Source organism: Cebus imitator, unplaced genomic scaffold, assembly GCF_001604975.1.
Source record: "Cebus imitator isolate Cc_AM_T3 unplaced genomic scaffold, Cebus_imitator-1.0 Scaffold367, whole genome shotgun sequence".
Classification (NCBI taxonomy): domain Eukaryota; kingdom Metazoa; phylum Chordata; class Mammalia; order Primates; family Cebidae; genus Cebus; species Cebus imitator.
This window is the reverse complement of record NW_016107682.1, coordinates 578,332-605,377: the sequence shown is the minus strand read 5'-3', so window position 1 is coordinate 605,377 and position 27,046 is coordinate 578,332. Positions and strand designations below refer to the sequence as shown.

General features: G+C 43.6%; 1 protein-coding gene across 1 annotated transcript; it reads left to right on the top strand.

The window, feature by feature from the left end:
* The first annotated feature begins 4,768 nt into the window (after positions 1-4,768).
* BHLHE41 (basic helix-loop-helix family member e41) lies at positions 4,769-10,891 on the top strand. Its single transcript, XM_017507035.2, has 5 exons — positions 4,769-5,171; positions 5,306-5,369; positions 5,708-5,815; positions 6,145-6,256; positions 6,731-10,891. The coding sequence occupies exons 1-5, from the start codon at positions 5,110-5,112 to the stop codon at positions 7,822-7,824; spliced, it is 1,440 nt and encodes a 479-aa protein (XP_017362524.1). The 5' UTR covers positions 4,769-5,109; the 3' UTR covers positions 7,825-10,891.
* Positions 10,892-27,046: the final 16,155 nt, after the last annotated feature.

Here is a 27,046-nt window from a genome sequence, read left to right as displayed (position 1 = left end):
ATTACAGCAGGAATAAAATTTATTTCCAGTACTTAATATTATCTGCTCCTTGAAGCTATGCAAAGACTAATAAGTGCATAAACTTCTTGAGCAGTGTTACATAAATATAAAACATGATTCACAGGTATCTTTACAGCCACAGACACATTAATTGATAGTCTACAGAAAGACTTAAGTTTCTTTACAAATTAAAAGGGGACACCTGTGCTGTTTCTGCTCATTTGCTGAGTATGCAACTGGAAAACCCAATCTTCTATTCTGGGATTTAAAGTCTGTTACCTTCAGCAAATAACACCATCAATATTTTAAAGTCATACTGGCTTTGGTGAATAGCAGTGGAATTGCCGTCCCTCCCTAAATCCTTCTCTGAGGCACCCTTTCTTCTGTGGTGTCCTGACAACATTAACCCTTCTCCCTTGAGCACAGGTGAGCACCAAGAGCAGAAATTCCTAGGGAAGCTTTTTTTTTTTTTTTCCACTCGCTAGCTCCACCATCCCCGCCAGGCCTTGATTTTAGCATCAATCCAAAACGTTTTTAGATTTTTATGGACTCTGCTTAACTTTGATGTAGAATGTCTGTAGATTCTTGTCCACTGCCTAAAACAGAGGTGATCAAGAAAGGCTTCTGCCCTTCAGATGGATCATTTTCACAGCATCACAGGCAGGAGACTCCTCGCCCTGAGGCAGATCTTGGGCCTTTAAGACCATCAGAAATGCAGTTAGTTTGGATCAGACCTCGGTTCCTAAAACCCTGGAGTCAGTTCCCCAGAAGGGCAGTACGGCTTGCAGAACCCTAAAGAGGCAGAAAACCTCTATTCCCCATGGAATCTTTAATCTTCTCAGGTGAGTTCTGTTTCTGTTGGAAATCCAAGACTTTGCAAACAGGATAAGAGCTTCTAAAGTCACAGGGTGAATATAATGAGTGCAGGACTTAGGATAGTTAGGCAGTGGGGAGAACTGGGCTAAGTATTTCCTTTCATTAGTGTCTATATAGATAGTGATTCCCTTAACTAAAGAAAAGCAATGGAAGCAGCTTCCCCCTCACCTATTAAAAGGAGGAAGATGAATATCTTTAATTGAAAGCAAAGCATCACAAAATTCTTTAATTATAAGCTCAAAGGGGCTTTGAGCTCATCTTGTATCTTCTTGGCTTTCAGCAGGATGGCATTAAGCTTTCCTAAAAAGATAAGACTCAACCTATTTTTAAACATATCCAAAGAGGACATTCCAGTTTCTGTTCCTTTGTTAGACAGGGTACTTTTTTTCCCTTTCTAACCTCACCACAGGTGAACTTTTCCTATTACTAACCTGAAGTCTTCACATTCGAGTTTGGCTTAGTTTGCTCAGCAGAGCTGGTGAACAGCTGGTTACCATCAGACTTTTCTAAACTGTACCTCCATCTGTCCATCTGTATAAAATTATAACAATTAATTAAGATATTTGGATTTAAATCAATAAATTTGAAGCTAGATGCCAACTGAATTACTCACTGACATGGCAAAAGATTGCCTCCCTTCTTTTTGCCATAGCTCTTATTTCTGCCATTAGCTCTAATGCTAACAACTCTCCCTTTTCTATCTCTCTTGCAAAACTCCCACACACAAGTTCACTCTCACACACACACACACACACGCAAATGTGCATTTATATACTGGTAAACAGAAAAACATCCCTGAAGCAACTAGTTAACACTTACACCTTACCCCTCACTATTCATATTGAGGGGTAAGAGTTGAGGGTCCAGACTCTGGAACCCACTGTCTGGGTTTAAATCCTGGCTCTGGAACCTTGGAAACATTTTGTAGTCTCACTGTGTGAGCATTTTCTTATCTGTAGAATGGAAACAATAACAGTATCTATCTTATAGGGTTGTGGAAATGATTAATGAGTTAATACATAAAAAACTCTTTGAATCCAGTCCGGTACTCTCATCCTAAATGCTATGGAAGTTGTTAGCTATTGTTATAACCTTCTTGCAGCAAAGGGATATTCAGAGGCATCAAACTATGCCCAGTATTCCAGATGCCAAGAGTTTGAAAAAGAACAGGAGTGAGATTCAAGTTTAAGGAAACTGGGTAACCAAGAAGAGTCACCAGAGTGAAAGATAAAATTTTAAAAAAGGGCAAAAAGCAAACAGGAGATTGACAAAACGACAGAGAAAGGACAAAAGCTGGTATTTAACAGGGAAAAGGTAGACAGAGGAGAACATAACGGAAAGGAAGATAAAGAAGAAATGGAAAAGAGAAACATGAGTAAAAAGGTGAGTATGTAAAGGAAAGACAGAAAAGAAGAGAAAAACAGAACAACAAAGGAGATCAAAAACTGGAAAAGACCCCATTTGCAGTTTGAGTAGGTATCATGGGAAAAGGGGAGTGGAAGAGAAAACAAAACTATTGGCTATGGTAGCAGAGAAGCTTGGGGCAGAAGGGATGGGGGAGAGAGGAGGCTCGAAGTGAGTGGTAAGAGAATAGGCTGCATTTGTTATTTGCAGCTTTTTGTCTCTTTAAATTATGGGGCTCTGCAAGCTCACTTAAGGCACCCTTGAGCCTCAAGGGTCCTGACCCTGTTCCTCCTATTCCAACTTGCTTTTAATCTCTACCCCAGACTTAGCCCGTAAGGTTTGCTCTGGTCAGATGTCTGCCTTGTGCTTTTGGCCTGACAAGGCCAAAATGCAGTGAACCAGTCTTTATTTCATTTTCCCTAACCAGTTATCATTTTCAAGTGAAATTCAGCTCTGAGGCAAATATTTACATCCCCTTTCTACTCCAAACATTCAGAAATCTAGAAGGGGAACTGGTGTTCTAATTTTTAAATTATTCATCTGACGGCATTCCCATTTTTGGACAATTAAGAAGAGGTAAAAACGACAGAATACGACAGGAATAGGTCGATTTTAGGACTCCGACATACCCTCCCTATTAAAGGGACTTAATTACCTAACCTTTTGGAAATAGGAGAGAGGTTGGACAGAGGTTTAAAATAAAGTCAGCATTTTAAAAATACTTTTTAAATTAAGAATCATTAAATTGCATCGTGATTAAAATACGTCCCCCTATTTCAGGAAGTCGAGAGACCTTAAAAGGCCCTCTTAACAGATGAACTGAACGGACCGCGAGCGTCTCCTCACGCCGGGGTGATCCTGGGCCGCCGCCGCCGCCCGAGTCACGAAGCCAGACGCAGTGCGCGTCTCCGCCCAGGACTCCCGAGACTGCAGCAGCGCGAGCGGCCGCCGCAGCCCGGGCTGCTCCTGGAGTCTGGGAGGAGACGCGACTCCCGCAGACACGTGACCTCCTCCCAGCCGCCGCTTCCAGCGACCCAGATCCGTCCCCGGAACCCGTGCCCGGCGGGGCGGGCCGGGAGACACGTAGCGGGCGCCCCAGTCCCTGCTGCGCCCCGGTGCGTGTACCTTCGGCGTTCTTCTCCCCTCTGTTCACTTATCACTGGCAAAAATGAATGTTTCGGAGATCATCCCCAGGAGAATGTAAATATCCCTCTCGGTACAAAAAAACAAAAACAAAAAACAAACAAACAAAACCCTTGGTTTCATCTCTGTGCATTTATGTATATCCAGAGGAATAGATATCCCCTCCATCCCACCCCTGGGAGTCCCTAAGGACATGCTTTCCCCTGGGCTGGCAGGGCGGCGTGGGCAGTGCGCATCCCCGGGCACCTCCCGATAACTCTCACTAGCAGTGAGTCATGCTCCCGGAGTGGCTCTGGGGAAAGGTAAGCCGGCTCTTGCTGGCCTGTGCTTCCAGGCGCCGAGCGCAGCGGCTGCCGGGCGAGCGCGCGCGCGCACGGGTTCCCCGAGCTGTGATGTGGCAGCAGCGGCAGGTCGGATCACGTTGCTGGCCCTGTGCTGGTACCCGTTTGAGACAGGATTAAGGAGGGAGGCTTTGGAGGTGCCAGCGGTAGTAAACGTGGGCTCTGCACACTCCGGGCGTCTCTTATCGCGCAGGGGGGCGGGGGGATGGGGAAAGCACGTAGCGTCACCGGAGGCTCGGAACGCGGCGGAGTTGAGCGGGTGGGTGATAAATGCTGCATTGCTTTTTCTGTGGTAGCCCTTCTCGTGCCACCCTCATTCTCCCTCCCCAGCCCCCACTCAACCCCGGCTAGCTCCCTGCCGCCGCTTTCCTCCAGACGGCACACGCGGCCCCAAACGTCGTCATCTGCTGCTGTGATTAGTGGCACCGCAATTCCGGCTGCTGCGGGGAAGTTTAGGTGGCCTGGGGACGCCGTGTCACCGAAAGACACTTGGATTGCGACATTCTGACCCAGTGACAATGTTTTCATGTATCTTAAATCCTTCAAGGAGCGGACTGCAAGTTGCTCCTTCTCCGGGGCAACCTCCACCCAGTGCCCAGGAGTCCCCCCAGGCCACTGATCAGAGAACAAACAAGTCTCCAAAATTTCCTTTGGAACTGAAGTTTACCCACCGCGAATTCTCTTTCTCTTTCCTTTCTGTGGTTCAAACCAACAGCACAATCGGTGGAAAAGCAAAAAGCCACGTTCACATTCCTGCGCCGTAATAACGGACGAACCCAGGGAGTCGCATTTCCGAGCCAAGGAAGCTCAAGCTGCCCCGCACCCCTGCACCCCCCTCCCCCCTCCCCCTGCTGACTGCACCGCCTTTGGGAAGATGAATAGCTTGGCCGAAGTTGTTTTTCTTTTCCGGTGGCCCTGACCAGGTGTCCCCGCCCCCTCCTGCCGTTCGCCTCCTTTCGCCGCCTTCTCCCGACGCCCCCTCCCGGCCTGGCCCCTCCTCCCCCGCCCCCCTCCGGGCTGGACCGCGGATGGTACGTTCCGCACGTGAGCTGGGTGCTGGTCTGGCCGGCGACGCGCGTGCCCTGTGGCCAAACACTGCCTGGAGTGAGAGCAAACTACCAGCGCAGTGGGGCCGGCGCGAGTGTTCGTGTGTGTGCGTGTGTGTGTGCGAGCGCGGTGGAGGGGGGGGACCAACTGCTTCACACTTTCTACACTGCACTGAAGAGGGAGAGCGAGAGAGACTGGAGACGCAAAGATCCCCCCAAGATCTCCCAAGCCTACCGTCCCACAGATTATTGAACAGAGCCCCAAAAATCGAAACAGAGGAAACGAACAGCAGTTGAACATGGACGAAGGAATTCCTCATTTGCAAGAGAGACAGTTACTGGAACACAGAGATTTTATAGGGTAAGGTGCACGCACCCTTGCAAATATCTGTCTAGGCTTTGGTTTGATTTTTTTCTTCTCCAGAAAGTGGTATGGAGCTTGCGAGGACAGAGCCCCTCCCCGAATGGTGCCTGATGCTGATTTCTGTTTTGCAGACTGGACTATTCCGCCTTGTATATGTGTAAACCCAAAAGGAGCATGAAACGAGACGACACCAAGGTAAGTGTAAGTTCCCGATGTTCCTCATAACCTGCATGGATAGTTAATTAGGGCCATTGATTTCACAGTGAAGCTCTGCCCGCAAATATAACTCAGCCCCTGGGCTTCCACAACTGTGAATTTTAAGTGACTTGCTGGGTACCCTCAGGGGAATATTAAGCATCATACCTGAATATAAATTGCATTGCAGAACAGTCCAGAGGAAAGGAAAGAGGTTTCTTGGGTGTAGTTTGTCACACAGTATGTTTTATGGGGGGGGGGGGGCAGATGAGGGTAATACCCAATAAGTGAATGTTTCGCTTATTGTTTTCTCTCTTCCACGACTCTCATATATTAAGGATACCTACAAATTACCGCACAGATTAATAGAAAAGAAAAGAAGAGACCGAATTAATGAATGCATTGCTCAGCTGAAAGATTTACTGCCTGAACATCTGAAATTGACAGTAAGATGCACATTTTCATTCTTTGCTGCTCTCCAAGGGCGTGTTAATAGCCTGGTGCGACTCCCAGAAAATATGATAATAAATGTAAACATAAGTTCCTAACTTACAACTTGTGCTATACTGTACAGAGTTTCCCGCAAACTCAGAGTAGGTGCTCCCAGCTGAAGGCAAGAAATCATTTATAACCTGTCTTGTGGAAAGCTTAAGAAGTATAAGAATAGTACTTCTTTCAGAGTTTACTTAAATTGCTGTGCTGAATGGACAGCCATTCAAGCCAAGTGTGTGTTTTTAAGTAACCAAGTGCCCCTTTCTTTTTTGCACCACTGCAGACTCTGGGGCATCTGGAGAAAGCCGTAGTCTTGGAATTAACTTTGAAACACTTAAAAGCTTTAACCGCCTTAACCGAGCAGCAGCATCAGAAGATAATTGCTTTACAGAATGGTAAGTCGGTTCAGGGAGGCCAGCCTACCCGGATGAAGCGGGGTAGCCTACAGGGGAGCAGTGTCAGGACTCCCTCACTCGGACCCCACCTCCTTCCGTGGGCCCAAGGGTTCTCTCTCATTTGTTAAATTGCTTATACTTTCCCTTCATTGGAAAGATCCCATTTCCCGAAGCATCCTAGAGGCTTTCAGTAGAACTCGGAGGAATCAGGTTTTTATTTAAAGTGGCGGTTGCACCCTCTCCACTTTGGTTTTCAGCTGGGAGGAGAGCGCCCCCTCCCCGCTCCGCACCTCCGCCACCCTCCCCTTCTCCAGGCAACCGGTGGATTATATCACTTGAATACTGGGGAAAAACCGAGATCACTTTAGTCGATGCAGGGCCCACGTGATAAGCAGATGTTTTAACGTGGGTATGTTTCTTCTTGCCTCCACTTCTCCGTCCCCCACTCCCACCCCCACCCCATCTTCATCCTAGGGGAGCGATCTCTGAAATCGCCCATTCAGTCCGACTTGGATGCGTTCCACTCGGGATTTCAAACATGCGCCAAAGAAGTCTTGCAATACCTCTCCCGGTTTGAGAGCTGGACACCCAGGGAGCCGCGGTGTGTCCAGCTGATCAACCACTTGCACGCCGTGGCCACCCAGTTCTTGCCCACCCCTCAGCTGTTGACTCAACAGGTCCCTCTGAGCAAAGGCACCGGCGCTCCCTCGGCTGCCGGGTCCGCAACCGCCCCCTGCCTGGAGCGCGCGGCGCAGAAGCTGGAGCCCCTCGCCCATTGCGTGCCGGTCATCCAGCGGACTCAGCCTAGCGCCGAGCTCGCCGCCGAGAACGACACGGACACCGACAGCGGCTACGGCGGCGAAGCCGAGGCCCGGCCGGACCGCGAGAAGGGCAAAGGCGCGGGTGCGAGCCGCGTCACCATCAAGCAGGAGCCTCCCGGGGAGGACTCGCCGGCGCCCAAGAGGATGAAGCTGGATTCCCGTGGCGGCGGCGGCGGCCCGGGGGGCGGCGCGGCGGCGGCGGCAGCCGCGCTCCTGGGGCCGGACCCTGCCGCCGCGGCTGCGCTGCTGAGACCCGACGCCGCCCTGCTCAGCTCGCTGGTGGCGTTCGGCGGAGGCGGGGGCGCGCCCTTCCCGCAGCCCGCAGCCGCCGCGGCCCCCTTCTGCCTGCCCTTCTACTTCCTCTCGCCTTCTGCAGCCGCCGCCTACGTGCAGCCCTTCCTGGACAAGAGCGGCCTGGAGAAGTATCTGTACCCGGCGGCGGCCGCCGCCCCGTTCCCGCTGCTGTACCCTGGCATCCCCGCCCCGGCCGCGGCCGCCGCCGCCGCAGCTGCTGCCGCCGCCGCCGCCGCCTTCCCCTGCCTGTCCTCGGTGTTGTCGCCCCCTCCGGAGAAGGCGGGTGCCGCCGCCGCGACCCTCCTGCCGCACGAGGTGGCGCCCCCTGGGGCACCGCACCCCCCGCACCCGCACGGCCGCACCCACCTGCCCTTCGCCGGCCCCCGCGAGCCGGGGAACCCGGAGAGCTCTGCTCAGGAAGATCCCTCGCAGCCAGGAAAGGAAGCCCCCTGAATCCTTGCGTCCCAAAGGACGGAGGTTCAAGCGGAGTGAGAAGTTAAAACACCCTTAACGTCTTTAAGGGAGGAAGTGTAATAGATGCACGACAGGCATAAACAAGAACAAAACAGGTGTTTTGTGTACATTTCGAGTTCCTGTTTTGCTCATTCCTCACCACCCCACCCTCCACACACTAACATCCCTTTCTTCCCCCCCACCAGCTGTAAAAGATCCTTTATGAAAGACATTAGTTTTTTTTTTTAATAATCCCCCAAATAAGTTTTGCCCCTTTTTAGGCCATGTTCCATTATCTCTTAAAATTGGAATCGCATTCGAGAGGGAGTAAGAAGAGTGTTCCGTGGGTGAGCTAGGTGAACCGGGTTAGAGGGAAGATGTTAACACCGTTGACGTCTTTGACTGCAGTTGACATGGAACAGCAGGTAGTTATGTAGAGCTACTTCTCAAAGCTGCCCTGCCTGTTTTAGGAGGCTTTCTACAAAGAGATTGAGGATCTTTTAGAATTAAATTTACTCTTCACTGTTTTTATAATATTCAGCTTTCTGAAAGGCATATATTTTTCAAAGAAGTGAGGATGCAGTTGCTCACGTTGCAACCTATTCTGAAGTGGTTTAAATGGTATCTCTTAATAACTTGCAATTGTTAAAGAAACACGGACCTGGGCCATCGTCGGAACTAAGTCAGGGAGAGAGATGGATGAGGGAGGCCAGGATCATTCCTAGTACATTTGCTGACACTTTATTGAGAAATTGACTATGAATCAATGGACTCACCTTAATTTCTTCTTAGTCCATATATAGATATCTATCTATACAGATTTCTATCCATAGATAGGTACCTATACATATGTATCTCAAGTATTCCCACTCTCATTAATCATGTTCCTAAATTTTTATAATCTTACTGTAAAAAGTGCACTGAACTTAAAAAAAAAAAGTCCAAGCTGATACAGCCTATATTCTGTTAAATGACAAAGGTGAATGAAAGCATTTAACTTGTCGGTTTTGGTTGGAGATGCTGTAAAGATGTGGAATGAAGTCCTGTGAGGCCTTCCTATCTCCAAGTCTATGTATTTTCTGGAGACCAAACCAGATACCAGATAATCACAAAGAAAGCTTTTTTAATAAGGCTTAAACCAAGACCTTGTCTAGATATTTTTAGTTTGTTGCCAAGGTAGCACTGTGAGAAATCTCACTTGAATGTTATGTAAGGGGTGAGACACAACAGTCTGACTATGAGTGAGGAAAATATCTGGGTCTTTTCGTCAGTTTGGTGCATTTGCTGCTGCTGTTGCTACTGTTTGCCTCAAACGCTGTGTTTAAACAACGTTAAACTCTTAGCCTACAAGGTGGCTCTTATGTACATAGTTGTTAATACATCCAATTAATGATGTCTGACATGCTATTTTTGTAGGGAGAAAATATGTGCTAATGATATTTTGAGTTAAAATATCTTTTGGGGAGGATTTGCTGAAAAGCTGCACTTTTGTTACAATGCTTATGCTTGGTACAAGCTTATGCTGTCTTAAATTATTTAAAAAAAAAATAAATACTGTCTGCAAGAAACCAGCTGGTTTAGAAAAGTTTAGTATGTGAAGATAAACTAGAAATTATCTTTATATTCTAGTATTTTCAGCACTCCATAAGTTCTATTACCTAAATATTGCCACACTATTTTGTGATTTTAAAATTCTTACTAAGGAATAAAAACTTTAATATACAATATGATATTGTCTAATAATTAAAAAAGACATAATGGATGCTCAATTAGTTTTAAGATATCTATGACTATAGGGATGCAAATCACTAAGGTTCTCAGATATACAGTTTTTTGTCATTGGCTTGATATCACACATTTCCAATCTCTTGCAAGCCTCCAGGCTCTGGCTGTACCTGCTTGTTCCCAGTGTATCTTAATGAAAAGTGCAAAAGAAAAACCTACCAATTAACTTGTGTGGTTTGTTTATGTTAGACCCAATTTTCTATTGTTTTTATGATTGACAGGATTTTTACTTTTCATCTATGACATCAGATAGCCTCTCTTGTATGGTCAGGTGTTTCTCTTTCACTGGGTCTTGTATAAATAGATGATCACATAGGGGTGCTTAATTTGAGAGTATTTTGGCTTCTTAATTTTTATAAAATAATTCTGTCACGGGACTAATAATGGAATTCCAGGATAAGAATTTCTAGACTGTTCTTAAATTTCCATTCAGATCTGTGATTTGATACAAACTGAGTGAAGGATTGTCAGCTTTTAGTTTCAGGAATGTTCTTCACAAACCCCTTGATTTTTGAAAAATCTTTAAATGAGAGATTGTATAAGATGTAGAAAAAGTGCTCCCTCTGCTGACTTTATGGCAACTGAACTGCCAGTCATACAGTGTGGAGCCAGAAGGAACTACAGCTCATCCAGTCCCTTAAATTTGGTGATAGAAAAAAAAAAAAAAGGAAGCCCAGAGATATTAAGCATCTTCCCAAGGTCATAGAGCTACCTAGAGTCAGCACTAGCACTAGCGACCAGCTCTATTGTATCCCTTAGTCAGTGAACTACTTCCCATTACAGTATCTTGGACCTAGTAAGCTGAATTCGATTGAATAGCCTTCAGGAAGCTTCATAACAAGCCATAGAAAAAAGGAAATTGAAATTAACACTAGAAAATTATGCAAGATTTTTGAGCATTGTTAATTTATTGAACTTTAGAAAAACAGTCTATTTGAATCAGAATGGGAAAAACAGAATTTCAAATATTTTGAGCTAGATTTTAATGCCACTACTATAGTAATATTAGTATCATAACCAAAAAGGATTAAAACTAAATCAGAGGATAATACAATGTTTTTAGCATGTGTGTATAATTTTAGTATAATGAGATAAAAAAAACTTCAGAGTTGAGCCAGATTATATAGGTCAGTTGTTTAGTCCAAGTGCCCATATGGTAACATGATAAGATAAAGCTAGAACAGAAAAGCAAAAATAATATTGTCTATATTGCATCTGAAAATCTGAAAAATGTTATTTTGGTCACTGATTTAATGAATTAAAAGGCTGAAGTCATAATTCACTAAGGAGGCTTCTATACTTGTAGTGGTGAAATTTCAGCTAAAATGATTTTCCAACTTCAGGCAAATATGAATCTTGAGTCAATAATGCTTTTATAATATTATACTCATAAAAATTTAATTTTACATACATATATTTTACATAATCTTTATAAAGATTAATTTTATATACACATATTACTTAGCAAACTTTATACTGAATTGAAAAAATGGCCCTTCCTCCCACCCCAAAGAGCTAACATTAAGCACGTTTTCAAGGCACTTAGAAACAGCACTGTAATAGCTGTGTAAATCTTGACTGGAGTTTTAGTTCCTATCATTGTGAAACTATTTTTCATTTAGTTCCTTGTTTCTGGCCATCCAGGCCATGACTTTGGTTATTGTCCATCACCTGAGATTTGTTCAAAAGTTATGTAAAAGGAGCTCAACCTGCCCCTTTCTATGTCATCGGTCAATTCTTAACCTTTCCATGGAAAGTGACTGCCAGCAGAGCCTCTGGGGAGACATGGCTGGGCAAACACACGAAGGACTTTTACATCAGCTAGAAATGAACAGAGTTCTCATGAATGACTTAAGACTATTATATTGCCAAAAGCTAGCTGTACTGTTGTGATCATGGTATTTTACTTCAGGTAGCAACCTGATATTTTCATTAAACAAAAATTCTTAATATATTGGACCCTCAGCTCAATATATTTAGAACCACCCAGTGTTCTCACTGTTATTTTAAACAAGTTCAAGGTGGATTACGGTGCATGCTAAAGTCCCATGTAAGTTTCAGTTTCTCATAGAAAAATTTAAGGGATTGACATGGGAAATTATCACATATTTTCTTCGATTAAGATGGGATTTATACCAGAAAATGTGCAGCATGTACTTTAAAAATATGCTATTCTAGGAGTCGTACATTTGTCTTAAAATTGGGTTTCTTATGGTCATTCAGAGATTTCATATTGAAAACTCCAAGCAAATATAAAACCACCTTTTTAAAAGTTGGTATTTTAAAATTCTAAATTCAGTGATGCCTAGTTTGACACGAGGAACAAACGGTTAATGGTTTCGAAAACTAAAGCTTCTATGTTAAAAAGCCAATGCTGTTTTTCTTTTTTGAATTTTATTTTAGTGGAAAGCATACTAAAATGTATTACACATATCCTCTAAAATGTCTTAGAGATATTTTACCAGGGACATACCAACCCTTTCTCAATAATTCAGGGCAATCATTGTAAACATCATTTTTGCACTATGCATGACATCTGGGAGTAATTGCACCTGCACCAAATTCTTTTTGAGTTCCATCTGCTTTTTATAGGGTTTTCAGTCTCTTTACGCACAGCTAGCCTGTCAGCTGTCACATCTTGAAGCCTCAGAGTGCTTCCTCCAACTCTTATCTAATTTGCTACCTCTGACTTACTGTGGGCTGGGGAACCATTTAAACACAACCACACCCATTTGAAATGTGCTAAAATTAGAGTAAATAGGCTCTAACAGAAGACCTGAGGGGTTGCTCTACAAGTAAGTTGTGTGAATTTGTAGACTCTGTGACCTTTTCTACCCAGCTTTTTTGTTTCCTTTAACTTCCAGATTCTCAGCGATGCTCTTCATCAGATTACTTATGCAAAAGCCTTCAAATACTTTATATATTTCTCCATCATTTTATTACATAAAAATAAAAGCAACTTGCTAACGGTTTTAGTCCACAACTAACCACCAAATAAACAAATTTGCAAGTCAGGAATAAGTTAATTGATTGGATGAACACTTCTCTCCAGTTGCTAAGAATTGGGGATCCAGGGTCACTAGTGAAACTGATTCAGCATTTTGATTTAAGGGTGACTCTGGCTCCTGCTTCTTGTATGTAACCTCCTCTGCCTCTGGGTTTTGGACCTCTTGGGTGGCCAGCAGAATGCAAAAGTATTCTGGGAAACTGGCAGGGTGGGTGTGTAGGCTCGGATGCTGCCTCTGAATTTAGACACACCCATGGTGAGGGGTTTCAGACTTCTCAATGATTGCAGCACATTCCTTTTCTTCTTGAAGTTACAGATTCAATAAGTGGTGTGACGATTCACATATTTGTTTTGCTCGCTGTATGTGAAGTGCTATGGCAAGTACTAGAGAATCAAAGATTAACCTCTGAAGATCTCAGAGTCTAGTGGGGGTGATAGACCTATACTAAAATAAATTACATTGCAACACAGTAAGTGCCATCCAGGGATGGATACCATACTGTGGTGGGGGTGGGAGCTACTAATTGCATCTAAGTGAGGAGGCCTAGGTGAGAAGTAACTGGGTTTTCAGAAGGAACAACACAATGAGTGCATGAGGCCATCTCCAAAGAGAAGGCTCTGGCAGACCCTGCTTCCGGGTTAAGCTGCACTAGAGTTTATTTATTTATGTTATTATGGTAAAACTCTCTTTATTTAGAGATGACATTATCAGATACATAAATCACGGGGAATCAATCTACCAAAGAAAAAGAAACCTACTAGAACAAATACATGAATTTAGAAAAGTTACAGAAGAAAACGTCAGTAAACAAATATACTTTGTATTTTTATACACTAGCAATGAACGACTGGAAATTAAACTTTAAAAAGTGCCATTTACAATAAGCTGCAGTACAGTTTAATTGACTATATTTGACTTGAGGTCTCAGCAAGATTTTCTAACTTGTCAGTCTCTTTAGAACTTGACTGCTATGCTGGCTCTCACCAACATCGCCTCCTGAGGATCTGAACCATGGGCTGAAACAAGGGAGTCATGATATTTCCTGCTGCAAAGTGAGATATGATAGCATTCAGAGCATGATCATATCTTATATGGTAGGGGAAAAAGACAGCAAGACAGCAGTACCTCATAAGCAGCTCTGTGTCTCACCTCCTCCAAATGAAGCTCATGGTGACTTCTTTCCCTACGAGTAAGGGAGAGAGAGAGAGAGAGAGAAAAGCAGTCCTAGAGGGGAAACATGGCATCCTAAGGCCTGATTTTCAAAAACCTTTGGGAGGAAGCTGAGGCAAAGAACTAGTCCAAAGTCAGTAACAGAACCAGGAATTTTTGTTCTGAGTCTAGTGCTCTTTATACTTTTATACCATAGTTTTAGTAATGGGGAGGGATAGACTGAGGTTTTCTCATGGAATGAGTTGAGCTAGTCCATGTGTGGTCCTAAGAGGCAGAGTATACTTGTTGGTGGAGAAGAAAAGATGATCACCCTAATAACCTTGCCAAATAATGGCATAGAGCATGCAATAATTTTGAGAGAGACGAAAGTCTAGGGAAATAATTTTCAAAATGTCCTACAATTAACCATACTATTCCACCGTCCACTCACTTTGGAGACATCCAGAAATGTGTCTTTCCTAGTTTGGAAGTCTCCATGTTATCTGGTGGGCTTTCTGCCCCTCTGTACCTGTGTGATCCCAGTTGGCTCTAGAGGTTCTCTGTAACAGAAGGGATCCAGGACCAAAATAACCAATAAAGCTGGTCTGAGAGAACCTCTAGAATCCAGGAAGCTGGAGAGAGAGCCGTGTGCTTCAGTTTTTATATAGAGTATTTTTAGGGCACTGTGAACTTTAGCTGAGGTTTCCACTTTGGAGCCTTTTCCATATGGGTGTGCATAGAGAATATTATGTGCTGTACAACAGAGATATGGAGTATCTGCCAGATAGTTTAATACCTGTTGCTTCCATATGCAGCCTCGCAGCTTCCTCACTGTGATTCGAAAAGTAGCTGTAACAGGGGGACTGAAGTCTGGACCCAACTCTTGGCTACCTGCAACTTAGAGCAACCAGAAAAAAAACAGAAAAACTTTATAATGTCATAACATGACATTATAAAGACAGGATTCTAAGGTACCTTAACAGGACTTAGTTTTCAAATATATATTATCTTGAACAAGACTTATGTATCTGCATAGCCATATCATGGTTGTGTAAACCGCGTATAACCAGAGAGGCACCTGACTGCGGGCACCCCCGAAGGCCTCTGTAGACCCAAGTGGCTGCGATAATGGATTGATTTCTAAGCTCTCCCTGTAAGATCCACATTTTAAAGCTAGTAAACCAACCCTTGCTCCTTCTATCACCGTTGGAGCGCTGCTTGGGGGGTTGGGGGGAAGAAAGGAGGGGAAAATCATGTCATCAGCCTTGAGCTCTTCAAGGAGCTCTAGGATTGGAGAGAGAGAAGCATTCTTAGGTTGCCTAGTGATAAAGCTGCAGATGATATCATTCTCCCCTAGGCCGGCCTCCCCGCCCGGTTTTCCTTCCTCCCTTCCCAGCTCCAGTCTCCCACGCCTGGGTTCAAAGTACAGCCGCGCGGGGTGAGGGAACCGGAGCCGGACGCGGCGCTGTCACGTGCGCCCGCACGTGTCTGGGCGCACGCTAAGTGGCACGTGAGAAGGGGCGAGGCCTGCTCGCAGTCCTCCGCGCGTGCGCGCTACCCTTCCGCACCCGCAGTTCTCCAGACGCCGGCCCTGGGGCCCGGGTGGGCGGCGGGGTGGGGGACTGCCGGGACCCCAGGGCTGAGGGTGGAGCCGAGGCGGCCGGGCTCGGGCGCGCTCTCCCGACAGCTGCGCCACACCCTTCCCGGCTGCGTCTCCGCGGGCCAGCCCTGGGTAGTCATCTCTCCCGAATTAAAGCTGGCTCTGACTCAGGACTCCTCGAACCATTCTGACACAGCAGTTTCCGAGCGGCCCTCCTGGGCGCGGGTTACGCGAAGGTCGACAGCCGCCTCAGAAGGGCCTTGGGGCGGGAACTCCGGTCTAGGACGGGCCGCGGCCGGGCGGGACCCCAGCGGGTCCGGGTCCTGGGCCAGGACTTGGCGGGGAAAACCCCGGGCGGTGGGTGGGGGTGGGGAGAAAGTGCTAGAGCAGAGTTCCGGGCAAACGAGGTGTCGCAGTACCGGCTGGCGGAGGCATAACATCTTTTCATTGGGCTCACATGGAGTTTTGCAAATTGAATTCCCACTAATTAAGCACTAGGCAGTTTGTTTAGTTGTGATGAAATACACTGGGACTTTCCGTTCAAGGTGTAAAGTAAAAGAAGTGATTTTATGGCACTAACGGATTTTGCATGGTGCAATAAAGTGAAGGAAACTAATGTAACCAGAGATCGGGAGATGGATTTATTTATTTACAAACCCCTTTTGGGCAAAATGATCATCTAACACTTTCACTCTTGGAAGCGACCACGCTGATTTTGTAACACTTTCTGAAACATGCATGTTTATAAACAGTCTAAAATGAATAATTAGTTTGGAGGAATTTGGAGTTCATAGTGCCTTTTAGATAAGATACTCAAGGGTGTTGCAAAAGTAGGGAAGTACTACTACCCTCCGCAAACAGGGCTTTGGTCATGTGATGGAAAAAGATCTCAGGCGTTGTCAGTAATATCTGGACAGGTCATGTCAGTATTTGGTAAGACATCACAGAATGGTTGTAATCTCTCCAGTCTAAATGGCACAGTGAGTGCCACCTTGGAGACAGAATGCTGGAAGCTAACAGACATTAGCAAAGCACAAAGCATCCTTTGTTTGTTGTTTGCCCGTTAATGATACGTATGCATAATGTCTATAGGTTGAGTTTCAGTTGCAGTTCCTCCTTCCCGCCCCTCACCGCGTTAGACTGCACGAGACAGACAGTTTAGTTATTAATATTCTGAAAGGTTGAAAAAGCGAGGATAAACTTCAGACATTCACTCAAATATATATTGAGCTTCTCCTATGTGCCAGGCGTTGGAAATACAGCAGCGTCCATACAGACAAGTTCATCACCCCCCCATGATGTTCACGACTCCTAGCAAAGTCTCAAAGCTTCCCAAGCATTTGCCAACACAAAGATTATTTATGACAATTAGTCATCCTCTCCCTCAGCACGAAATTTTTTCGATGGACCCTTAGGAAGAATGTCAGGTGAAAGGGCTGGATCTCCAATCCTATCAATTCCTACTCACCATCTCCTCTTTCTTCTCTCCTTTCCTCACTCCTTTTATACCAGCTTCCCTGCTGGTCTTCCAGCAGGATAGGGTTCATTCTTTATCAGAATATTTGCATTTTTTTCTTCTTCTGCCTACAACACTGGGTCCCCAGATATCTGGAAACTCAATTTCATCACCTCTTCTCCCCACCTTATGTCTCTTTTCAAATACCATTCTTCAGAAAGGCCTTCCCGGAGCAGCCCATAGGCAATATATAGAATACTTCCCCTCCACCAACATCATTATTTTTACTGTTTTGTTTTTCTCCATAGCAGGTACCACCTCTGACAGAGAATGTGTACAACAATGTACTGTGTGTGTATACACACTCATGTAATGTTTATTGCCTGTCTACTTCAGTAGGATAAGCAGGGACTTAGTTTTGTTCGTTGGTTTGTCCAATGCAAGAATGGTGCCTGGCAATACGTAAATAAATATGGCCTTTTAAAAATAAATATATATTGATTCTCAATAAATATTTTCTGGATGAATGAATGAACATTTCTAGCAACTACTTCAGTTTGATAGCCTCCAAAGATAACAGCGTACAGCTTCTCAGAGCATCACGTTGTGTGTTATGAATCCATTTCCTCCACTCTTACTGAACACCTGCTATGTTCCAGGTACTGTGGGATTCCAAGAATAAACTACATAGAGAAGTCAGTAAGTGGTAAGGAGGCAAAGGCCGTGAACAACTTATACCTGCAAATGGGAAAAGATTCAGCCTGATTTGGAATTATTGGAAACAGTGATGAAGCATTAATGGAATTCCCTTAACAACAGTTAATTAAATTTCACCTTAGTCCAAATGATTGCAAGTTACTATGTCTAAAAAATTGCTCATCTAGTGGAGTTCCGTCTGTCAAATTGAAAATTAAAGATTTTGATCATTTGATCCCTTTAGCCAGCAAGAATAGCTGTAATAGCCCTGTAGAGGAAAAAGTGAGTTTCTTGTTTCTGGCCTCTCAGATGGCCCCAACCCCTGTGTGGAAACAGATCCTCTGACTGTGACCCATGATGGAATGCACAACGCATGTGACGCTTGAGTCTCAGCTGCCTCAGCTCTAGGCAGGTGTGGTAACCTTTGTTACCACAGTCTCAGCTGCCTCAGTCTTGACAGTCTCAGCTGCCTCAGCTCTAGGCTCTACCAGGTGTGGTAACCTTTGTCCCTTAATCAATGAGCTTCTTCAACTCAAGGCTTAGTATTTATTTGTGTAATCTCAGCACCTAGCACAATGCATGACACACACTAAGTACTCAATAAATGGCTATCAAAATCCAAACCTTCCTTTCCATTCCCACAGTGACTGTTCTATTTCAAACCCTTATCAACTCTCACCTGGACTGTCGCAAGAGTCTACTTAATGGCCTTTGTCCAATCTTCCTTTCCCCAAGCACTGACCACACAGCCAGCACAATTAACTTTCTTCTCCCCCACCTCCCAGATGGAGTCTTGCTCTGTCGCCCAGAGCTGAAGTGCAATGGCATGATCTCGCAACCTCCACCTCCTGGGTTCAAGCAATTCTCCTGCCTGAGGCTCCCAAGTAGCTGGGATTACAGGCACATGCCACCACACTCGGCTAATTTTTGTATTTTTAGGAGAGATGGGATTTTGCCATGTTGGCCAGGCTGGTCTTGAACTCCTGACCTTGTGATCCGTCTGCCTCGAACTCCCAAAGTGCTGTGATTACAGGCATGAGCCACTGTGCCCAGCCAATTCACTTTCTAAACACAGACCGCATACTGAAGCATAGTCAGGGACTCCCTTCATGCAGTCGTGAAGACTATATGAAGGCTTAAACCTTCCCTTCTGGTTTCACTCTCTTCTATTTCCTCCTTTGTCCTGTTTCCCCCAACGGAAAGATGGGCATCTAATGGCCTAGTTGCACTGAACTACTGCAAGTTCCCTGAATATGCTTTGCACTCTCAAATGTTTGTCTTTAGGTAGATTAACTTACATTTGGATACCTCCTACTCATCCTTCAAAACTAAGCTCAAATTGCACCTCCTCTGTGAAAACTTCCATAACTATTTTAGTCAAAACTTAACCTCACCCACTTCTTTGCTCTTAGCCCTTTCTTTAAATCTCCATTTTGATGTTTAACATCATATTCTACAAACGTGCATGTGCAGGAAGTGATGCATATTCTTATTTTCTCTCCTTAAGTCTGACTTCACGCCACCTGCCCAAGGGCTGTTAGAAAATGATTGGAGAGTCACTGTGGACTCTCCTGCCCCCCTCCGCTCCCCAAACCCTCTTTAGAATTTTCACAAGGACCCGGAATTTCAGGAACCAGGGAAAGGACCCCTTCATTCTCAGACTGCCCTAGATAATTGTCAGTGTCAGAGCCTGCTGCTTGGCATCCTTACTATCTCTTCCACTTTCTGGGTAGGAGTCTTTGCTAATGCTGGAAGCTCCAGGCCTTAGGGGCGTTGTGTCCCTATTTCCCTCCTGGGCTTTGTCACGCCCAAGGAGCTGCACACCTGTTTATTGTTTCTGTCTCTACTCCTTCCCCCAAACATAATCTCCAGCTTTATTTAAAGAGGGCTGCAGAGGCTGCAGAGACCAGGCAGCTAACCTGAATGAATGGTGTTGGCAGAGAAAATGGTAGGGATCAGAGTAAACTGGAAGTTGTGCCTCCTTTAAAAGGGACAGGCATTACCCAGCTCCAAGCAATTGTAGCCGGGTGAAAATGTAGGCCCAGTATTGCGAGATCATCTGATTTTTCCAGGAAAAGCTGAAATCTAGATTTTATGTGAAATCTACTTTTAAAATGTTGGCAACTATTTTTGAAAACTTCAAAACACTATTCATTACAAATGAAACCTATCTGTAAAAGTATTATTCAATCTGGAGAAGGCTGCTTTGAGACCTCTGCTTTAAAAAAAGAAAAAAATACAGGGCCTGGCAGAAGGTTTTCTTCAAAACTCCGCTGATGTAACTAGCCCCAGAGCCATGCTTGAAAATGAGTGAGGGAGAAAATGGAAGGAGAACAAACACAGAGTAATGTCTCAATAAATTATCCTGTCACACGGAGACTCTTCACGTTGTATTGTAATTAATTGTGTATGTCTCCAGCACCTGGATGCCCTAACATTCCTGTCAGGCAGATTGGCACCACCTCCAGCCTTCACTTGGCCTGCACTGCTTGTCAGACTGTTTACTTGTTCCTAGCTCCTTCTCGAATTTCCTTTATGACCCTCCCAGATCTCTCTCTCCTACTTACCTCAAAACCTTGGCTTATTTCTAGACTCCTCTCTCTCAGGAAAACCCCTATTTCACCAAGAAAATTCTGCCAATGGTTGTGCTGTCCCCAACTTTCAACCTTCCTTCCTTTGCTTCTCCCATGTCCTCGCTTGCCTTCCAGCTGCAGAAAAAACGTGACCCTTCTCCTGTTCAAAGCCAACGCTTCCATTTATGCCGTTGGTGATGCATTCAAACTACCTGTTAAAACATCCCTATCTGCTGCATGTAGCAAGTCTGGATCTCTGTTAAGATAGCTCTATTGTTCATTCGTCATTGCATTCCTGGAGTCTAGTACACTGCCTGGAACGGGGAGGGGATCAATAAACATTTATTACATAAATACCTTTTTAGAAAATCTGGAGGCTGGGCCTGTCCTTAAACTTTCTAGAGACACGAGACAACTCTTGAAACCTGAGTTTTCATAGGTTATTGATCTAGAGAGGGTAGTTTCCCTGACTCTGTGTGTGGGCTAAATTTGGAGGAGATAATCCAGGAGGGAATGTAACTGGCAGGCCAGGGAGTTTCTCCTGGGTCAGGTTGGTGCTATCCAGCTGTGAGTTTGCTGTATGAAACCTCCTATCTGTCTTCTCTGGTTACTGCTACTGAGGCTGGCCTTCTGGTACTTGCTGAGGGGATCAAGGGGGAGCCTCCATGACCAAGGTGTCACATTGCTCTCTGTACTCTTGGGTTATTCCCCCATTAAGACACCACTACTCCATTAAAAGATTGGTGAAAAGACAGATAAGCGCCAAGCCCTCTTATTCCTTGTATGTTTTCTCTTCTTTTTTCTTCTAACTTAATTTTTTTTTATGTTTGATGGTATTTTAACATCCATATAAATCATCTGATTATTTTTATCTTTAATCCTAGTGTCACGTAGGATTAAAGTATCTCATATCCTATTTTATATCTTACCTTTTTACCCTGTTGGCTTTCAACCTTTACTTAGAATATCTGTTTTAAATTATTTCATAACTGACCTCATTTTTAACTTTGACCTTAGTGCTTTTAACCTTTTGATTTTCTTTTTAAATTTATCTTCTTGCTCCAACCTTTATTCCATTGATCTTATAGCTCATCTTATACTTCTGTTTTATTAGGGCTTTTTAAAATAATTTTCTTGGTTTAAAATTTTGCCTATTTGTTTAAAATTTTGTTATTCTTATTTCTTAATTTACAGCTTTTACTTGGTTTAAAGTATTCTAGCATCATTTAGCATCACATTCTAATCTTTTATTTTTTCTTCCTTTCTTCTTTTTTTTTTTTTNTTCTTTTTTTTTTTTTACCCTTTTTTCTTATTTATGAGTCTGTCAATCAAACTAGCTCAAATAATGACTTGTAAGAAGCCCATTGGATTAGGAAACCTTCTTTGTCCTTTGCCCTTCTTTCTGCCAGCCACCACTATAACTACATTTTTTTTTTTTTTGCATTAATGTTGCTTTTTGACACAGCATTCCATGCAGTCTTTATTTTTATATTGTCTGGTTTAAAATCTATGGTCTTTAATTTTTTGTTTGCAAAGAACAAACCCATTTGATTGTAACAAATGCATAAATAAGGAAATCAGAATCTCAGTCACTAGGTAGGCCAGGCATCCTGTCAATACTATGAAAAGTTCTCAGGAAGAACTGAAAGTCTTGTGGAGTTAGGCCCTGCAGACACAAGAACAAAAAAGGGTTCAGAGGCAAATGCAATATCAGTGTGGCAATCTTTATTTTATCCCTTAACACATATAACCTAACTTCATCTGAATTTCAAAGATAAGAAGAAAATCATATTAACATCCAAGAAAAAGAAGCAAGCCACTCAAATGGGAAACAATGGCTATGTTCAGGTAGCCCCAGATTCCTCCATAGCAATTCTCGTTACAGGAGAGAGAGGAGCAGGGTTTATACCTTTGCTACTCAGAAGTATGGCCCATGAGCCAGCAGCATTGGCATCACCTGTGAGCTTATTAGAAATGCAGCATCTCAGTTGCCATTCCAGATCTACTGAATCAGAATCTGCATTTTGACCAGATGCAAAGATGATTCCGAAGGACATTAAAATTTGAAACGCACCAGTTTATATAGTTGTGAGAGGAAAAAAAATGTGATGCAATTTTTTTAAAAACCAAGGAGTCCCTTTAGTATAAAGGCAACAAACTAACATTCTTAAATCAACCCTGTGTTTTTGAACTTCTCTTGCAACTTTCTTCGGTCTTTCTTTTCCCACCTAAGAGAGGCTGTCTGTGTAATTTCTTTGAGATTAGAGATATTCGTTTGCATATTAGACTCACTTGAAGAATTTTTTTGAATGCTGTTGCGTGAATCTTACCCTCAGAGAACCTGACTGAATTGGTCTGGGATGATGCCCAAAAGTCAGTAGTTTTTCAGAAGTTCTCAAGCTCATTACAATATGTGGCCAAGGTGATAATCATGGAACCAAAGGAAACCAAATCCATGAACCTTTCTTGAAAAAAATTTCTGAAAGATGGACAGCAGACAATAAAGAAAGGAATCAAAATACAGAACTCGAAAAGGAAGGAGCTGTGGTAAGAGGTAGTAAGTGAGTGAATTTAAAAACACACTACAACTAAACTGGGAATTTAGAAGGCAAATATGCTGTTGTCTATCCCCTACATTTCTATTTACGTTCAGTGCACTCTTTCACCAAATCTGCTATTTTCTGAGTTTTGTATCATTGATTCTCTGGGTTTCATACCAATGATTGTTGGTCCAAGTCCCCCCTTTTACACACTTTATCACTGGCAGTTTTTCTCTCGGCTAGGAAACTGGACAGTGGAAATGATGATTTTGCCAACCTGCTCTCAAACTGAGCTTCAGAAAGGGAGCCAGAAATATGGGCTGGGGGAAGGCTAGGGAAAGCCTAGTGCTGTTAGATTGGAAGTAGAGGTATTAGTATGAACTCATGATTTTATTTATGTAAACTGCACAGCTCTCATCTCCCTGGGGCCCTGCCGTGCGGATTCTGGCACTTCAGCGGCCCCATCCTCTGATCTCTTTCTCCTCAGTTCAGAGGGACAGCTGTACTCTGCTTGGATTCTGGATCGCTACTCTGTAGTCAGGAAAATTTCCCTAGGCAGGGAGCCAGGCTCATCATGAGGTCCACCTCTTGGGTTTCCCTGCCTTCAGGGATTGATTGCAGTCTTGCATCGCCTACTCTGCCTCGTGTTGCTTGTTCTCCAGTGTCTGAAAACACTTGCCTTTGGTATTTCATCCAGTTTTACAGTTAAGGCAAGAAGACTAGTACCAGATACTCCATCAAAGACAAAAGTGGAAGTGCCGGTCTCTATATTGGATAATAGTATTATATTAATGCTAAGTTTCATGAAATTGGTCACTATACTGTGAAGATGAAAGAATTTCTTGTTCTTAGGGTATACATGATGAAGTATATGAGATAAAAAGTTATGATATCTTCAGCTTACTCTCAAATGGCTCAGTCCAAATAATCATATGAATAGCAATAATATACATATTTGTAGAAGGAGCAGGAGAGATCTTGATAAATCACATATGGAAAATGTTATCAATGGTGAATCTAGTTGAAATGTATATGGGAATTCATTGCAGAATTTTTGTAACTTTTTTTTCTTTTTTTTTTGAAATAATAATAAATAAAGCATCCCCTTGAGTGTGGACTGAACTTGATGATTCATTTCTAAAGATAAGAGTATGGAAAGAAAAAAAAAAGCAACTTTACAGTGGAGAAAGTTGACAGACACCACTTTAACCAAATGATATTAACCAAGTGATCATGGTTAATATCACCAGTGGTAAGTTAGGTGAATATCATGTACCCATTGATATTAAGTGATTCAAGGGTGCCTGACCTCTGTGATTTTCTCACTCACCATTTATAACCCAATTTGGCCAGGCTCGGTGGCTCATGCCTGTAATCCCAGCACTTTGGAGGCCAAGGTGGGCGAATCACTTGAGGTCACCAGCCTGGCCAACGTGGTGAAACCTCATCTTTACTAAAAATCAAAAATTAACTTGGCATGGTGGCAACCACTTGTAATCCCAGTTACTCAGGAGGCTGAGGCAGGAGAATCGCTTGAACCTAGGAGGCAGAGGTTACAGTGAGCTGGGATCATGCCACTGTACTCCAGCCTGGGCAACTCTGTCTCAAAAAAACAAAACGAAAAAATTTATAACCCAGGTTAAAAACTGAGTATCCTTAATATGCCTTTCCTTAGATACCTTTTAAAATTGAGTAAATATTAGCCATTTCATTTTCTTTCTACCTAGATAACAAGCAGCTATTTCTGAAGAAGTGAGGATATGTGTTTATCAATGTTATTCCAATTTTAGAGTCCAGAGAAATTTTTATAATACAGGGATTTTTTTCAATGTGTAGTCCCATTTTAATACAAATGTCAGTGTTACTAAATAAATGCCGTTCATAACATTTGAAGAAGAAAGAGAAAAGCCTTGAAGTGTGAGAGGGACTCCACATGTCTGACTTTGAAGATGGAGGCAGGGGGCCAGCACTAAGGATTGCAGGAAGTCTCTAGAAGCCAGGAGCAGCCTCCAGCTGACAGAAAGGAAACAGAGACCTCTGTCCTACAAGGGAGCCTCCCCTAGAGCCTCAGAGGAAACACAGACTGTCCCTTTCGATTTTAGTGTCATCTCGACTTTAGTTTCATTTGGCCCACTCTGACTCTCTGACTTACAGAATTATAAGAAAATGAATCTGTATTGTCTTATGCCACATGAAGTGTATATGGGAATTCACCCTATATATACTAAGCCAGTAAGCTGTGGTTATTTGTTATGGCTTCAATCAAAAACGAATACAGTAGTCCTCACTGAGATAGTAGGAGTGACTTGAAGGAAGTGAGAAAGGGGGCCATGAGGAAATCAGGGGGAGGGGCGTGCCTGGCACAGAGAACACCAAGTGCAAAGGCCCTTGTAGGAGCATGTGTGGCACATCCAAGGAACAGTAAGGAGGCCAGTGTGCCTACAATAGAGTGAGCAAGGAATACATTTGTAGGAGAAGACATCGGAACAGGCAGATTTGCCTTCTCTGTTGTGAACTGAGACTGATTGCACTTCCTACCCAAGCTGAGAGGAGGAGAACCACCTTGCCCTTTATCTGATTGAGACGTTGGGTGCTCAGCCCTAAAACCTGTCCCCAGCTGTCCAACTCCGTTCCCTCGAATGGCAGATTTGAAGCATCCTTATTTGTTTGGCTACTTCATCAGGAAAGCCAACCCTCATACAGTTGGCTGACCAGCCATATCCAAATCACCCATTTCCAGGAGCTGATTATCAGACCTGATGAGGTATGTGGCTTGCTGTGGCTCTGCCCATTTTGAAGGATAGTGTGACCATATTCCTTTATAACCAGTAATCTTTCTTATACCTGCCTTTCAGAGATTAGGATTCCTTTCCTGTAAGTTAGTTGCAACAAGAACCCTCATGTGCTGGTTTTTCTCGTAGGATTTCACGTCAACCTGCAAAACATATGGAATTTTCAATATTCAACTCCTCATGTTGTGGTTTTAGACATTTTATCTTTCTAGCTGTTGTAGAATACATATTTTGGCAGATGTAAAGGTGATTGGCTGTCTTTACATCTGTCAAGCTCCAAAGCACTGTTATCAAGCAACAGAGGCTACATTTCAGGGAATATTTTCCTTCCATTTTAACTGAGTCTATAGTAAACTGGATGTGACTTTTCTTAATACTGACTGCCCAAAGCAGATGTGATTGGTTTAGGTTGAATGAACGCCCCACCCCCCAGCCTAGCTTTCTTTCATAGTGGGAGAATATGTGCTCTCCAACTAGTACAGAGAACAAAGTAATTGAACCAGAATAGGATGAAAATAATGTCTCCTTATTTCTATTTTTGTATTGTCCACAAAATCCCCAAGTGGAATACTTCTCATGTACTTACATTTATTGTTCCTGTTCTTGAAATTGATGTTGATGGGTATTGAGTCCTGGCTAATTATTTTTTTTATTGCATTTTAGGTTTTGGGGTACATGTGAAGAACATGTAAGATTGTTGCATAGGTACACACACGGCAGTGTGGTTTGTTGCCTTCCTCCCCATCACCTATATCTGGCATTTATCCCCATGTTATCCCTCCCCAGCTCCCCACCCCCTACTGTCCCTTCCCTATTTCCCCCCCACAGACCCCAGTGTGTGATGCTTCCCTCCCTGTGTCCATGTGTTCTCATCATTCAACAACTGCCTATGAGTGAGAACATGCAGTGTTTGATTTTCCGTCCTTGTGTCAGTTTGCTGAGAATGATGGTATTTGAGTACCCCCAGTACCTAAGACTATGGCTAGCATCCAGTAAATATTTTAAAGATTCATTCACTCAAGTATCCCCTCATAAAATGAATGGTCTTTCTACATTTTTTATGTCTCTAATATTGGAAATTGGTAACATTTGGTGGCATTGACTATTTATTATGTACCTGAGAAAAGCATTCCATTATCCTTTACTTCACTGTTTGAAAATAGTTTGGAGGAAGTGTTAGCTCATGATAATAATATACTCTGAATTTATTAAGCATTTATAGTAAATTAACAGAGAAACTTAAATTTTAAAAGTAAGCCCAAAGGGATGAATTGATGAAACATTTTATCATGTTTTATAGCTGCAAATATGATCTCCTAGGTAGATACCTGTGGGTGAGAAGAAATGGTAAAATGGGTGTGAAGTAACCGATGTCAGCAACACTCTTCTTTCTTTAGTAACCGAGGCCTTTATGTGACTACAGACATCAACTGAGTGCTCGTAACTTCCTCGTGATTCCTGGCCAGTGTTATAACAGGCAACCCAGTGCCTCAAGACCAACAGTAGAATAAACTTTGGCAGGGATCTGTAGAGGTTATTTCCTTTCTTACACGGCACAATTTCCTATAGATTCAGCTACCCTGTCATCATCAGACCTGCTGAAATCCATAATAAGCAACAGGC

What these genes read in the sequence shown, in the direction of transcription:
- BHLHE41 (XM_017507035.2), top strand. Translation starts at nt 5,110, where the DNA reads ATGGACGAAGGAATTCCTCATTTGCAAGAGAGACAGTTACTGGAACAC. An exon ending in CTGAACATCTGAAATTGACA is followed by an intron (nt 5,816 to 6,144) that starts GTAAGATGCACA and finishes GCACCACTGCAG; the next exon opens with ACTCTGGGGCATCTGGAGAA. An exon ending in GATAATTGCTTTACAGAATG is followed by an intron (nt 6,257 to 6,730) that starts GTAAGTCGGTTC and finishes TCTTCATCCTAG; the next exon opens with GGGAGCGATCTCTGAAATCG.